Source organism: Chenopodium album, chromosome 11 (assembly GCF_948465745.1).
Source record: "Chenopodium album chromosome 11, dcCheAlbu1.1, whole genome shotgun sequence".
NCBI lineage: Eukaryota > Viridiplantae > Streptophyta > Magnoliopsida > Caryophyllales > Amaranthaceae > Chenopodium > Chenopodium album.
Window position 1 is genome coordinate 46,890,854 of NC_137844.1, and position 15,441 is coordinate 46,906,294.

At 37.1% G+C, this 15,441-nt stretch overlaps 1 protein-coding gene and 1 pseudogene across 1 annotated transcript; one reads left to right on the forward strand and one right to left on the reverse strand.

Moving 5' to 3' along the window:
* Window positions 1-1,429: 1,429 nt before the first annotated feature.
* Window positions 1,430-6,211, forward strand: LOC145566713 (cytochrome P450 736A117-like; annotated as a pseudogene).
* Window positions 6,212-6,317: 106 nt separating this feature from the next.
* Window positions 6,318-14,841, reverse strand: LOC145567631 (calcium-dependent protein kinase 13-like). Its single transcript, XM_081626953.1, has 7 exons — window positions 14,027-14,841; window positions 12,323-12,466; window positions 11,963-12,115; window positions 8,462-8,577; window positions 8,206-8,373; window positions 6,912-7,142; window positions 6,318-6,780 (listed from the first exon to the last, which is right to left on the reverse strand). The coding sequence occupies exons 1-7, from the start codon at window positions 14,664-14,666 to the stop codon at window positions 6,631-6,633; spliced, it is 1,602 nt and encodes a 533-aa protein (XP_081483079.1). The 5' UTR covers window positions 14,667-14,841; the 3' UTR covers window positions 6,318-6,630.
* Between the last annotated feature and the right edge of the window lie 600 nt (window positions 14,842-15,441).

The window sequence follows — 15,441 nt, forward strand, 5'->3', positions numbered from 1 at the left end:
TATAATATTTAATTAATTTCTCTCAACTAGTGGGACCCAATATAATTGTATTTTATTACCTTTTGATTCTCTCTCCTCCAATTTACCTTTCACCAACCCCACTACCTCTTTATTTTATTACTTATCCAATATCTCCTAAAACTCCGCACATGGAGAAATGGAGCAAATATTTAAAAACAGAGGGAGTATTAATCAATCAAAAACTATGTACTAATTTTTTTTTTTTTTTTTTTTTGAGACATGATGGTTTATTTAGTTGTTCAATTCTTTTCTCGCATTTGTTTCAAGTATTATAATTCACTCGAGTTCGAGTTCGTGCAAATGTTGTATGTAAATTGTCTTTTCACATAATTATAATAATTGATGGTGTGACATGTGTTGGAAAAATACTTGTTGACCCCATGAATGATAATACACAAATCAAGAACTTCCCTGGAATAAATTCGATCATCATACTCGAATCATAGACCTGTTCTCCTTCTGTTGTGTCGTGGTTTGGAAGCCACTGACTTAGAAGCGAAATATGCCACCACCACCGGTACAGGTTTCCCAGTGACACATGCCCCCCAAGTTTTACATAACAACCTTTGCAATTTGTGTACCCGAATTGAATCAAAGGTTGGAATTGCTCAAGCACTGTTCAGATCTCAAAAGGGTAGGTTTGTGTTTAATGTGTAGGGTTTTTCAAAAAGTTGTTTTTATTGAAGAGGCTCTTGCTTGTATTTATAAAGTTCCAATACAGGGAAACCAATAAATCCAAACAATCTATCAGTTTATGATGTGCCCAACTAGGCCCAACTGATAGCCACTCCAAACAATATTTGACACACACGGTCATGTAGAAGAGGGTACACGATCGTGTAGACAGGTTCGTCTGCAAAACCACACAACCGTGTAGAGTAAGGTACATGACCATGTATGTCACACGGTCATGTAGTATAAGGTACACGACCATGTAGAGGATAGTTGTACAATAATGAGTTTTCAACCAAGGAGTTACTCTCATCTGCTCGGTCTGACGAACTAACCCGATTCAGTCTGAGACAAAACCTTTCTGGTTACTCTCACCTGCCCAAGAACTATTCAGATTTCAAAAGAGTAGGTTTGTGTTTAATGTGTTTAGGGTTTTTCGAAAAGTTGTTTTTATTGAAGAGGCTCTTGTTTGTATTTATAAAGTTCCAATACAAGGTAACTATTACGATATAATTAGGGAATATTTAGATTTGGAGAATATATTTGCTCTAGGAGTTATTCTGCTAGGATATTATTTTACATAGTTATCATGTTTCCTTTGCTAGTTTGATACGGCTAAGGAAACGTTCTGCCTTGTACTATATATTTTCTCTGCTTTGTGCCAATGAGAATCAAGCCAAGTTCTACCAATTTCACATGGTATCAGGCCAAAATTTTCCTTAAACACTAATTACCCATGGTTGGCGGTGACGAAACACCACCACCACCACAACCAAATAAAATCGAGCCTAATTCACCATATTACCTAGGACCGCAGGATAGACCGGGGAATTTCATCACCCCTACTCGCCTAATGGCAGACAATTATGATTATTGGGCGGCCGATATTCAAACGGCATTAGAAGCTCGGATAAAATTTGATTTCTTGGATGGCTTCATTAACGAACCATCACCCCCTTGCACAAAGTCTGATTGGATGGAAATCAATGCCGTGCTTATTTCATGGATTACAAACACTATTGATCTCGATTTAAAGTTGTCTTTGTCTAAATTCAGGGAAGCAAAATCCTTTTGGGATCACCTCAAGCAACGCTTTGCTCAAACTAATGGTCCACGCATTCAACAATTACATTCTTCAATCGCAAAGTGTGAGCAGACCAAGATAATGTCGTCTCTATTTATTATGGCACGCTACACACTCTGTGGCAGGAATTAGATTTCCATGAGCCCTTGATTTCCTTCAATTGTTGTACTTCGTGTAATGATGGTCGTTTGCACGAAGAACGTCGAGCCCAAGCTCGATTACACGATTTCCTGATGGGATTGTATTTTGAATTTTATTCGTCTTTGCACTCACATATTTTATCACAAGACCCCCCTTCCCAGTCTTGATAGGGCGTATCAGTTGGTAGCTCAAGAAGAGCGCGTTCGCACTTCCAAACAGGAGGTCGAGTCCAAGCCGTCTGAGGCGGTTGGTTTCGCGATTCGTGCAGGCTCTGACCGTATAGGTTATGATCGTAGTTGTGGTCGAGGTTCTACCAAAGTCATGTGCAATAAATGTCACAAAACAGGGCATGAAGCTTTGAAGTGCTGGCAGATACGGTGTGCGGACACTGCCAAAAGAAAGGTTATCCAGAGAGCCGGTGTTTCGAGCTTGTTGGCAGACCTGAAAACAAGAAACCTTCTACACAAGGACAAGGTCGTGGTTAAGCTTGGGCTAATGCTGCCTTAGGCAGCAGTTCTTCTTCTTTGATCTCCGATTCCTCTATTTCGGCTTTGGGGCATTTATATACGCCTGAACAGTGGAAAGCAATCGCTGAAGTTGTTGGTAATGCTAAAATTTCTAAAAATAGACTGACCGGTAAGTTTGATGCCTCATCTTGGATAATTGATACAGGGACTACTCACCATGTTACAGGAGATAGCTCTTGGTTATTTGACACTCAAAAAATTGAATGTCCTGTCAGGTTGCCTAATGGAGCAAAAGTAATAGCCAATTTGGTGGGATCCGTTTATTTGACGGATAAAATTACTCTCACCAGAGTTCTTTATGTCCCTAACTTGAATTGCAACCTTCTTTCTATTTCTCAACTTAATGATGATTTGCACACTATTGTCCAATTTGATTCTCATGTTTGTGTTATACAGGACCAAGAGAAGGAGCTGATTGGAACAGGAACTAGGAGAGACGGATTGTACTTTTTAGCAAACCGAAATTTGTGACAACCGTTGAAACTACATCAAAGTTGGAGTTGTGGCATCATCGGCTCGGGCATCCTTCGGAAAAGTAGTTAAGTTAATTCCTCATGTTTGTGGTAGTAAAGATCGTTTAGATGTCGGTTGTGAAGTGTGTATGCATGCTAAACATCCGAGAGACAAATTTCCTTTAAGTGATAATAAAGCATCTCGAATATTTGAGAAAATTCATTGTGATTTGTGGGGTCCATATCGACATGTTTCATCGTGTGGAGCTCGTTATTTTTTGACAATTGTTGATGATTTTTCAATAGCAATTTGGGTTTATTTATTGGTTGATAAATTAGAAGTTTTTCAAATGTTTATGGCTTTTGTTGCTATGGTTGATTGACAATTCTCCCAAACAATTAAAATAGTCCAAAAAGATAATGGAACCGAGTTTAATTGCTCGCTTGATTATTTTAGAGCTACCAGAATTTTATTCCAAACATTTTGTGTGGGAACTCCTCAACAAAATGGGTGTGTAGAGAGAAACCATAAACACATCTTGAATGTTAGTCAGGCATTGCGGTTTCAAGCAAAATTACCTATTTATTTTTGGGGGGAATGTGTTCTAACCACCGCTCATTTGATCAATCGTACTCCAACTCCTCTTTTGGAAAATAAAACACCTTTTGAAATTCTCTTCGATAAACACCCCTCATTTGATGCTCTTAACTTTTGGATGTCTTTGCTTTGCTCACAATCAGAAAACTAAAGGAGGCAAGTTTGCTATTCGCAGTCGCAAATGTGTTTTTTTTGGATACCCGTTTGGTAAAAAGGGGTGGCGGTTGTATGACTTGGAAACAAAGGAATTTTTTGTCTCAAGGGACGTGAAATTCATTGAAGAGTTTCCCTTTTGCATTGAGAATCAAGCCAAGTTCTACCAATTTCACAGAAACCAATAAATCCAAACAACCTATCAGTTTATGATGTGCCCAACTAGACCCAACTGATAGCCGCTCCAAACAATATTTGACACACATGGTCAGGGTACACAACCGTATAGACAAGTTCATCTGCAAAACTACACAACCGTGTTGAGTAAGATACACGACCATGTATGTCACACGGTCATGTAGTACAAGGTACACGATCATGTAATGGATAGTTGTACAATAATGAGTTTTCAACCAAGAAGTTACTCTCACCTGCTCGGTCGAACAAACCAACCCGATTCAGTCTGAGACAAAACCTTTCCGGTTGCATTACTAACTCCAACATGTTAGAAAGAACCGAAGTTATTACTTATGCATATACTTCGTACGTCACTCTAAAGCATAATAGATGGTACCAATCATGCACTAATAGGTTTACTTATAATATTATAGAAGGATAATTATAATGTTTTAATAAAGTTATTTATAGTGTCACAACATCAATTGAGCTTGCGGCATGTCACATAGTCACAATCATACACATGGCGAACAATTTTAATTTTTTTTTAATGTTGTTAAGTAAGAACTTGATTTTTTAGATCATATTTAGAAATATTAATATGAAGTAATGATAAGTTCTAATAATTAAAAATCACCAACACTCTAATAATTAAAGAAATATTTAGTTTTGACTATAAATAATTAAGTCCTTGTTATATAATTAAATATCATCTAAGCTTCATTATATGTAAGGATTATTCATACTTCCGAGCAGCAAATTAAACATTCATTTCATTCATTATTTTCTGAATTATCATGAAATTTATATTATGGTTAGAGCCCTCCAAAATTCTTTCATTCATTTCATTATTATACATCCTCTATAAATTATGGCTCAAAAAAAGATCTATTTCTAAAAGAAACTTACCTCCTTTTCTACCAAAGCTTCCAATTTTGGGCAATATTCATCAGCTTGGCACTCATCCTCACCGTTCTCTCCAATCGCTGTCCAAGCAACACGGAGAGCTTATGATGCTTCGCATTGGCAGTCAGCCAACACTCATTGTCTCGTCTGCTCGAGCAGCTCGAGAGGTACTGATAACCCATGATATAGTTTTTGCTAGTAGGCATATAACAAAGAGAGCCAACAAGCTTCTATATAGTTTCAAGGCTGTAGCTGCAGCACCTTACGGCGAACACTGGAGGCAGACGAGGAGTATATGCGCGCTACACCTCTTGAACAACAACAAGGTTCGCTCTCTGAGTACTGCAAGAGTAGAAGAAACCGCTCTTCTGGTTGAGAAGATAAGGCTAGCAGGATCATCACCTGTGAATTTGAGTGAGATGTTTAAGGATTACACCAAGGACGTGCTCGGTAGGCTGGTCATAGGAAGGAAGCTTAGTGGAACCGGAAGGATGATGGTACCGTCTTCAATAAGCTTGTTAATGAAGTTGTAAGGTTACTAGGCGATTTTAATATAGGTGATTTTATTCCTTGGCTCGCTTGGATTAGTCGTCTTAATGGGTGGGACTCGAAGGCAGATAAGGTGTATAATGAGTTAGACCAATTTTTCGAAAAGGTAATCAGTGAACACCAAAATCGATTAAGTGTGAAGGACTTCGTCGATGTTTTACTTAACATTCATGAAGATCCAAATCGTTTTCTCATAGACAGAGATACTGTAAAAGCCCTCGTATTGGTAAGTGTTTAGTGTGCATATATTAGTGTTATACTTATGCTCGTCCTTGATTGTTAAATAACTGACTCTGTGAAGTAATCGTGTGTCGTCTAATTCAGAACATGATCATAGCTGGGACAGATACAAGTGCAATCCTGCTAGAATGGGCAATGTCAGAACTTCTGAGGCATCCTCAGGTTATGCAACAGCTGCAAAATGAAGTTAGAAAAATTATGGGAGAAAATGTACATGTAAGTTATAGTGATTTGGAGCAAATGAAGTATTTGAAAGCGGTAATCAAGGAGACCCTTCACCTACATCCTCCAATTCCACTGCTGATATTCCGACAACCAACCCAAGATACAAATACCTGGATATGATGTTCCTGCAGGGACAGCCATTACCATCAATTGTTGGGCAATCCACAGAGATCCTTTTTCTTGGGATGAACCAGAGAAGTTCAAACCCGAAAGGTTCTTGAGTTCTTCAATAGATTTCAGAGGACAAGACTTGCAGTTCATTCCATTTTCTGCAGGAAGAAGGATGTGCCCGGGAATATCACTTGCCATGGCAAACATTGAGTTTCTATTAGCAAATCTTTTGCTTAAGTTCAATTGGACATTGCCGGGTGGTGTAGATGGTGGGACTTTGGACATGAATGAGGGTTTTGGGATCAGTCTGTCCAGGAATACTCCTCTCTTTGCTGTTGCAATAACTTGTAATTAAGGATATATTTCTATGGATGAAAATTTGTTCATTCCATTAGCAATTTTACTACAAGGTTTCCGAAAACAGTTCATGTTGACTAGGATTACGCTATAGGGAGGAAATAAAGAACATATAAGAGGATAAAACCCTGATATTTTCTTCACCAAAAACGAATACACATTGCTGTAGCAGCAAGAGGAACATAATCATACATCGCCGTACCTAAGGCCAAAAAGGCAGTCTTTTCATTAATATTTGACAAGAGATTTTACAAACATAACTCCGATTTGACCTTGCAAGCCAGAAAACACTACTCAATCCAATCAGCAGCCCCCCAAAAATCAATGACATGATTAAAGAAAACAGGTCCAAATATATGCAAAATGACCAAGTATTAGGTCGTGTAGGAGGGGACAAACACAAACCTAAACCTGTTATCACTCGGCTCCCAATTTCAAAGAACCGTCCTTCAAAAGCTTCATGCTTAGGTTGTTAAATCTTCCTCTCGAATAATGCCGAGAGGCCTTTCTCCAGTCAGTTCCAGTTTTCATCATTGCAGCAAACTCATCAAAGCTTATTTTTCCATCCTGCAATTATGAATCTCATATTAGGTATTTCAGATATATTATTGGACATGCGAATAATTAATCAGTCAGAAAGGTATTTCAAATATAATATTGAATATGCGAAATGATTAATCAGTCATAAAGGTCATTACCTTATCTGTGTCAACCTCCTGGAAGATGTCATTGGCAACATTAATGCAATCCTCAACTCCATCTTCCATCAAGGCATTCTGGAGCTCTTCTGGTTCAATATAGCCATCTCCATCCTTGTCAAAGTAGGAAAATGCTTTTCTAAGGTGCTCGTCATTGCCCATTCTCTGTAAATGAAGGGAAACAGCAAGAAATTCTCCATAGTCTAGCGTTCCTTTTCCGAAAGTGTCAACCTGCAGCAATAATAATACATTGCTCAACAAACCATTGACTGACTAGAGATTTATACACATCACCAAAAGAATTCAATTAGAAGGGTAGAGATGGGATGTGATGAAGAGGCAATTTTTTAGCAATATTTCAACTTCTTACAGCAGGAAGAGCAGTTATTTATCAATTAATTTCATTGTCCTTGATTATGATCTATCTTGCTTCTTAACAACTTAATCCAACTAGGGTTATTTGAACTAGCCATAGTCCCACATAAGGCTAGAGTGCCCTTTAAAGGATCGAGCCATAGGTGGTTACAACTCCAGTAGCGAGATTTTTACTAGAGAACACAATTAGAGTTAACCAATCAATATTGAACACAACAATTGCAGCTTGATCAAACTAAAAACCTACCCCACTAACCAAATTTCTCTCAGCCAAAAGGATCCAATTCTCATCTAAACAATCTTCAAGGGTGATTATTACCCATTATTTAGGGACACTCCACGCCCAATAGAGAGAGGTAGGGAACGAAGAAAAAAGAGAAAATTCCAGTATATATTAACACTAAATATTTAAACCTTGCGAGCATATAGATACACCTCGAGAAAAAGCCAAAAACATTACAAAGTTACAGAGTCTAATCACCCCATAAAACCCCTTCCAAAAGATTTAATAGTTATAAGTGTAGAAAAAGATCAATCAAACATCCAAACCTTGTACTTTTATTATAGTAGACAATGTATGCAGGAAACAGGTTCATAAATGTTACCCAGCTCCATTCAAATTTTCCCTAAACTGTGCATTGCATTTCCACAACTATCTGAAGGCGAAGATGGTGATCATAAAATACTATAGTTGTTACAACTGTACACTATTTACATGGCTACAGAGCCCATGTCAGCACAAACCAGCTTGTCCAAATCATCTTGCCTCCACTGAGAATTATAAAGTATAAAGGACACATGATAATAAAAGCAAAAGGAAGGACCATTGATGAAACATGGATCTTACCAATTTAGGGAATTTGGGGGGGGGGGGAGGGGGGTGGTAGGGGAAGAGTTTGAGATTGAGATGAGTGCTTACAGCTTCGATAAGCAGCTGTACTTCAGACTCTCCAAGCTGGGAGCCATGTTTAAGAAGCCCAACTTTCAGTTCCTCAACAGAAACAATTCCATCCTCATCTGTGTCTATCTTTTTAAACATTTCCTTTATATCTTCAACTTCTTCAGCAGACAAGAACTCGGCAATGACCTAAAATAGAGTGTAATTCAAGATGTCAATATCACAACTAAATTCTAGAAATAAAGAATCCAATCAGTCCCAGAAGCAGGAAACCAACCCTCAAAGCCTTCCTCTTGAATCTGTTCATCATGGCAAACTGCTTAAGCCTTGATTTTACAACATCTCCAAGGGGTACATTTGGAGCCTTTTTGGCATTTTGTAGCCATGAATGCTCTGCAAAGCAAGGAAATAATACACACAAAATGAGGATGACATGCATCCAACAAAGATATGCAAGAAACTCATCCAAAGGAGCCAACACAATATACATGCATTGCCTTGTAACAAATAACTATCACCCAAAGAAAGCCTTTAAAATGTACTATTTATTATCAGAACTGGTTCCAACTTGAAAAGCCATGAATAGCACTTTTTTCCTCATTATAATAGCAAAGCATATATAAAGCTGTACACAGACAAATGGAATAACATATAGGCTGTGAGCCAACAAATAAGTTAACAAACTGCCTCATCCTTTAGTAATTAGAACATTAAGCAAAATTGAACTCTCAAATACAATTAAACAAGCCCACTCCAACAAAAACTTGAGAGAAAAATCATAAGCAACCTTAGGGATTCATTATGTTAGATATGTGCACCATGTAAAACAGTTCTATAATTTGGTAATTTCATATTCGCATTCAGGATTTCAGCTTCAAGTGTCACAAATAAACATCCAGTTTTTGACATTGGCTGGTGCAAGGCTGCTGGTTCTAGTTCAATCTACCAATGATGCCAAAAATTGTTATTTCCAACCACTCAAGGACAAGCCAAAGTCAAATGGAACAAATTAACTATATTAAGACGTTGAATCAACAACTTATTTGATGGTAGTGGTGCACAAGAACCAACGTGATTTGGAAAGAGCTTGCAAGCGAGGACTGCAAATATAGCAACTTAGCAACATAGATTTGACTACCCAAAGACTCAGAGTGTATTATAGGCTAATCACATAATCACTGATGGACATCACTAGTGAATTTAAATTTTAAACCATGCCCTGCTCCTATAAAAAAGGGCATAGGGCTTCTAAGTGAAGGGGGAAAGGGGGTTGCAATTATGTAAATCCAATCCTTCTTATCAGCAAAGCTAGTCCACTTAAGTAAACAAGAAGACTTTTCTACATTTAACTTTCGTTGCCAATTGAAGTGTTAGCTACTCCCGGGTTCTAATATAGTCCTCTTCAAGTAATTGGATCTTAGATTGAATAAGGTCAGCAAATAGATTAGTTGTGATAAGACAGTTCATTTAAAAAATAAATATGAATTGATACTTGCAATTGCATATCTTCCTTGTACTTTTCGTCATACTGGTAATGCTTAGTATGAGTTTAGTCTTGCCTCAGGCAGTTTCTAGGTTCTCGTAGATCAACTACAGGTTTCTACAACATCAGGCTACCAAGAAGTATAGAGCACCTCATTGTTGGCTATGTTACAATGTACACCTTTCCAATAAAATCCATTTACTCCAATAAACTGAGTGTCGGTTCCCCTATATTTGGTAGTGCCCATAATCCAATAAGTGATGCCTAATCAAATCTAGTAGAGATAAGAGAGCACAGAAGAAGATATGTGGAGAATACACCCAAAATTAATGAGGTAGGGGAGATGAAAAGAATCAGAAAGCATCAGCAGATGTCTCTCTTCCACCTGCTGAAGAAGGTTTGAGGTTAGTACTAGTTTGAAGCTTTTCGACATACTTTTTGCAAAAGAGTATATCCTGCACCAGGAACATAATTTCTTAATGAGATGTCAATGGAATAGCCTGCACACTTAACAGTACTTTGAAAGGTGCAGGCACAACAATATCCAATCTGCATAAGATGTTCATTACCTTCAGTCCCTTGTATCTGTCAACCAAATGATTTTTTTGCATACAAGACGTGCTGAGCTTATAATACCCCATCTAGTACTTTGAGACCTTTGAGTACTAGGAGTGATTAAGTAAATACTGACATAACATGGGGCAGTGTATAACAAATTCTATAAGAAGTAACTGAATGGCATTCTATGAGAAGGAGAAAAAGAAGACGAATACAAAAGGTTAATGAAGCCGACTCAATAGCAGATGTCTGGGACAAAGACATTTGCACATGGCTTTTGCCTTTCAGCTAGAGCATTTTTTTTTTTCCTCTTCCAAATCCATGCTTTTTCTAGATTTTAAATTTAGTCAGAGGGGGTTTTCAGAAGGGTTTGCCCTGAAAAGATTATAGCAAAGCCATCTGCTTGTTTCTGTCCATGTCGAATGAGCAAGATACATGGAAGATTGGGGAATTGGGTTGGGAGGACTGCTCCTCAATCCCTTTTATCACGTCAATCTTCCTTTTAATTAAACAACACTAATAGAAGGCTAATTACCATTAAAAAAATATTAAAAATAAAAATAAAAAAAAGGCCAGAACATCAACTGCAAATTGAGGATGGCCAAGCCCATTCCCAGGATTATACTATTTGCTATACCCAACCACAAAGCTGAAGACATAAATGGCCTCAGATTACTAGTTCTAACAAAGTCACCAAATAGCCTAATGAGAGGTCCAAAATAATAAAAGTCAAAAGGCTTGATCACCCTCCATTATCATAACACAACTGTAATCTGCTTTTAACTAACAATGAAGCTTATGCTAGCAGCTGGAGCACTGCAAGCAATCCTACAGAAACAAAATCAAAACGATCACCTGACTTTATTAACATAAACAATATGGATAGTACAAAACTTATTGATCCTTTCACTGCATAGAAATTTTCATAGTCCTAAAGTCCTATCTTCAAACAATTTATTCATTTTTATGTGCACAAGCTGTAAATAACTACTTTTATAGGTAAGCTTAGTTTTGTATAAATTAGGTAATTACAAGGGATAAAGGCCCAAGGAAAAATACTTAATGAGACTTTGACACATCTTCCAGTTAAAAATAAGAGCTTCTTAGTGCATATGCGTACAAGAAACTTAAAAGTTAAAACAATTTAGATATAATAAAATTTTCTACTTACAGATCCCTTTATAACCTTTAAGTTTTCCAAAGTAAATCCCTGACAAAAGTAGAATCTTTATAAGCACAAAAGGATAGAAATTCCCTAAATTATGGCCAATATCAACAAAGGATAGTTTGTATGGAAGGGTTTGGTAGGAAGGGAAAAGAATAAAAGGGGATTTATTTTCCATTGCTTCGATAACAAACCATTATTGAGAGGATTGTTTGTCTTCAACCTTTTATGAACAAACCTTGCTTCTTTACTACCATCCCCTCCCTTGCTAAAGTGTTATATAAACAAGCTGAAAGTACCAATCAGAACTCTCAATAGCATTTTTATTTCTTTAGAAAGGTGATAATGTCTTCAACATAAAGTGAAGCTCAATTCTAATGCTTTCCATAGTGCATGAAGGTGAGTTCTTAGGATTTGAAGACAACTTAACAGTCTAGTTTCACACGCATGCATTATTCCAATGTTTTCCGATTTCCATGTAAGACTTAAAGCAGAACACAATATTATTGTACAAGAACTAAATGATAATCAAGAATGGATATTCGTGAGAGAAATTCTAGGCATGGAATTACCAAGTACTTGTTTTGCTGTTAGTCTTTTCTTTGGGTCAGGTTCCAACATTTGTCTAACCAAACTCTTTGCACACTCTGAAATGTTAGGCCATGGATCTCGTTTGAAATCTATAGCACCACGTAGAATGGCCTGTGCCACACCTTGCTCAGACTCTGCAAAATGTTCACAACAGTAAATACAATATAACAACACAATGGAAATATCGAGGTCATACAGAAATATGCAGCTTCCAACATGAAAGATATATAGGGTACATAAATACAACAAAATGGCCTGCGGGAATGATATAAAAGCTACAACTTTTAATCAAAGCAAAGAAAAGACAACAATGTAGGGAGACAATAACAAAAGATAACTACCTGCCCAAAATGGAGGAACTCCACACAATAATATATACAGAATAACCCCTGCACTCCATATATCAATTTCAGGACCATAATTTCGCTTGAGCACCTCAGGAGCCATGTAATAGGGACTTCCAACAATTTCAGAGAACCGTTCGCCTAAAAAGCATAAGATCATATGGAAAAATGGGCAACGCGAATATTATTATTATACAACCAAAATCTAGGACTCACGACTAAGCAACATTAAACAGGCATTACATGAACGATCATTTGTAATAACAAAGAAATGATAACAAAAACAGACACAAAAGGCTACAAATGTGTAAAGAACAAAAATTTTAGACATGATCAATATATGCCTTCATCTTAATGCTTGTGTAACCATTAATGCTCTTTGCAGGTACTAGTGCAGCGTGACCTTCAATCAGAATGGTATGGCAACATTGGTATATAACATCATAAGCAACATATACTGTTCCAAACTTGAACAAAAGAGACTAAACAATACAACACAATCAGAATGAACATAGAGTAGCTGTCCTACTCAAAAAAATTCATTGAGCTTGTGCAAGAAAAGTTCAATTTATGTTATTATCAGACTCACGAAAATGGTAGCAAGACATTTTAAGCCAGTCGTTCATGCATAGATATCAAATCTTTGAAATGTTTTGATGGATTACAATAAACAATTTTTTCTACAAAACCTTGTTTAAAGGATGAAAATAATATATGATAGCTTCCAACTTCCTCATCTTAATGATATGAGTGGAGATAAGAGTATAATCAAAATGATCAGTGTTGCCCAATTTGCCCATCCCCAATCAAAAGATGGAAACACGATTTAGGAACATTGAAATTATTGTGTGGACTACATTTAAACTCAAGGTCAGAAATCAGTTCAACAGAACTCTGTAGTGAATTACATTTGTACCTATTTTATGGTGAAACAAAGCCACAGCATATTTTCCAGGTGTAACAAGATCCGACGACGACAGGGTTTGGATATGAGACTATGCAGGATCAATAATATAACAGAAAATTAATTCTGCATAATCCATCCATGAACATAGTGAAAATGTACTTAAAGAGACAACAAGATATTTGTCGGAGGCCAGAGGTAATCAAACCATAATACGACTTTTAATGCTTCACTTGATTTCTGTGTTCAATTTTCACCTCCCCTTCAAAGTTAGACTTTACCATAGGCTATTGATGTACTCTTTCTAGTTTCAACCATCATCTCTATAATTTCATTTTGCAATAGAATCAATCAAGTCTTCAAGTACACAGCACAACTCAGTCTCTTGACAAAATCAAAGGAAAGATTACAAAGATCAATCCATAGAACACAGGTTCATTATCATCAGCCGCCCACTAGGAAAGATGAAAATTGAGTGACATACATAGCATTTTCGAAACCTGTTATAGTCTTAAACCCCTAACCTTATACCTCCACAATCTACGTATTATGCTTTAAACCTAATGTACCTTCCTTAAACCCTTAAATATACTATAAAAACCCCAAATTTCACCAAAAAATGTGCCAAAGTCCCTCTAATTCAGATGTCATATTACACAATTCTTGACAAACATCGTATTAACACCAACAAAACAGAACATTCCACTCCAAAGCAGTTAATTATAGCAAAACACAAAAATAGAAAACAACATTTTCATCAATTTTTGCAACCAAAAAATAAAAGAAAATGAATATACCTGGCTGAAAGAATATTGAGAGGCCAAAATCAATAGCCTTCAACGGCGAATTCTCCTTCTTATTAGCAAACAAAAAGTTCTCCGGCTTCAAGTCTCTATGAATAACACCATGCTTATGACAAAGCTGCACCACCTCCACAATCGTTCTAGTGACGGCCGCCGCGGCTCGCTCCGTATAATGCCCCCTCGCAACGATCCGATCGAAAAGCTCGCCGCCTTCGCAAAGCTCCATCACCAAATGCACCGCATTATCATCCTCACAAGCCTCCTTCAACGTCACAATACTCGAACTCTTAGGCAAATGCTTCATAATCGCAACTTCTCTCCTAACATCATCAATGTCGACTGCAGTTCGCAGCTTCCGCTTAGAAATCGACTTACAAGCAAGCAATTCACGCGAACCTCGATCGATACACAAGTAAGTAACGCCGAATTCACCTCGCCCTAACTCTCTATCAACTAAATACCTCTCGTCGATCGATTCCTTGGGAACGTCGGGCAAAACGGTGATCGAAGACGAAGAAGACGACTTCTTGGCGGAAGAATGTTGGTTGTTTTTCTCTCTCCTCTTGTTGTCGGACTGCTTGGATTTTACATCCTCCCTTGCAACAGCAGCCGGAGATCTGCAGCAATTTCCCATGGATTTGGGGCCAGATTTGAAGGAATTAGGAAAATGTAAACCCTAACCCTAACTCACATTATCGGGAAATTGGGGGAATCCATAAACCCTAGATAGTTGCAGAGGAGAGAGAAAGGGGGAGGTAGTAGTGTAGAGTAGTAGTCTGAGAGAAGAGAAGAGTGAAAATGGAGGAGAGAGAAAGTGGAATGAAGTGATAGTGAGAAAGTGAGTGAGGTGGTAACGGTTCAGACTTCAGAGTTTTCAGATGCTTTTGCTTTCCTCTTTTTGAATTTTTATCTTTCTTTCTTTACCTGTTTTCTCTGTATAATTTACGTAGTGCGACTATTAATTTTTTTTTTTACCTTTTTTCTATTAAGTGTTCTATAATGTAATACTCCGTAATCTATAATATTATTAAAACTTAAGGGAACAACATGGTCACGTCATGTGTCATGCTTCCTACAACATGACTAGGCGGTACATGTGTGTGTGAGGTGGCATCTTACGTGTCACGTCTTTCCCCAATATAAATTGATTCCATCGGCATTAATTAAAACTCTATAACTTTAATTATAAAAAAAAAATAAAAAAAAAATTCTTCATATGTATAACCTCCAAATTTAATTCTATAACTTTAATTCTCTATAATAATGTTTAATTTTCATCAAAAACTCTTCACATGCATAACCTCCAAATTTAAATTTGACATACTTATTTTAAATATATATTAATGAAAGATCATATAGATTATTACTCTGTATATATTTCACTCATTTCTTAATAATCCGTATTGTTT

Coding starts and splice junctions, on each gene's coding strand:
- LOC145567631 (XM_081626953.1), bottom strand. CDS start 14,666: ATGGGAAATTGCTGCAGATCTCCGGCTGCTGTTGCAAGGGAGGATGTA. Junction 12,467..14,026: donor CTCAATATTCTTTCAGCCAG/GTATATTCATTT, acceptor TATGCTTTTTAG/GCGAACGGTTCTCTGAAATT. Junction 6,781..6,911: donor AGGAGGTTGACACAGATAAG/GTAATGACCTTT, acceptor TCATAATTGCAG/GATGGAAAAATAAGCTTTGA.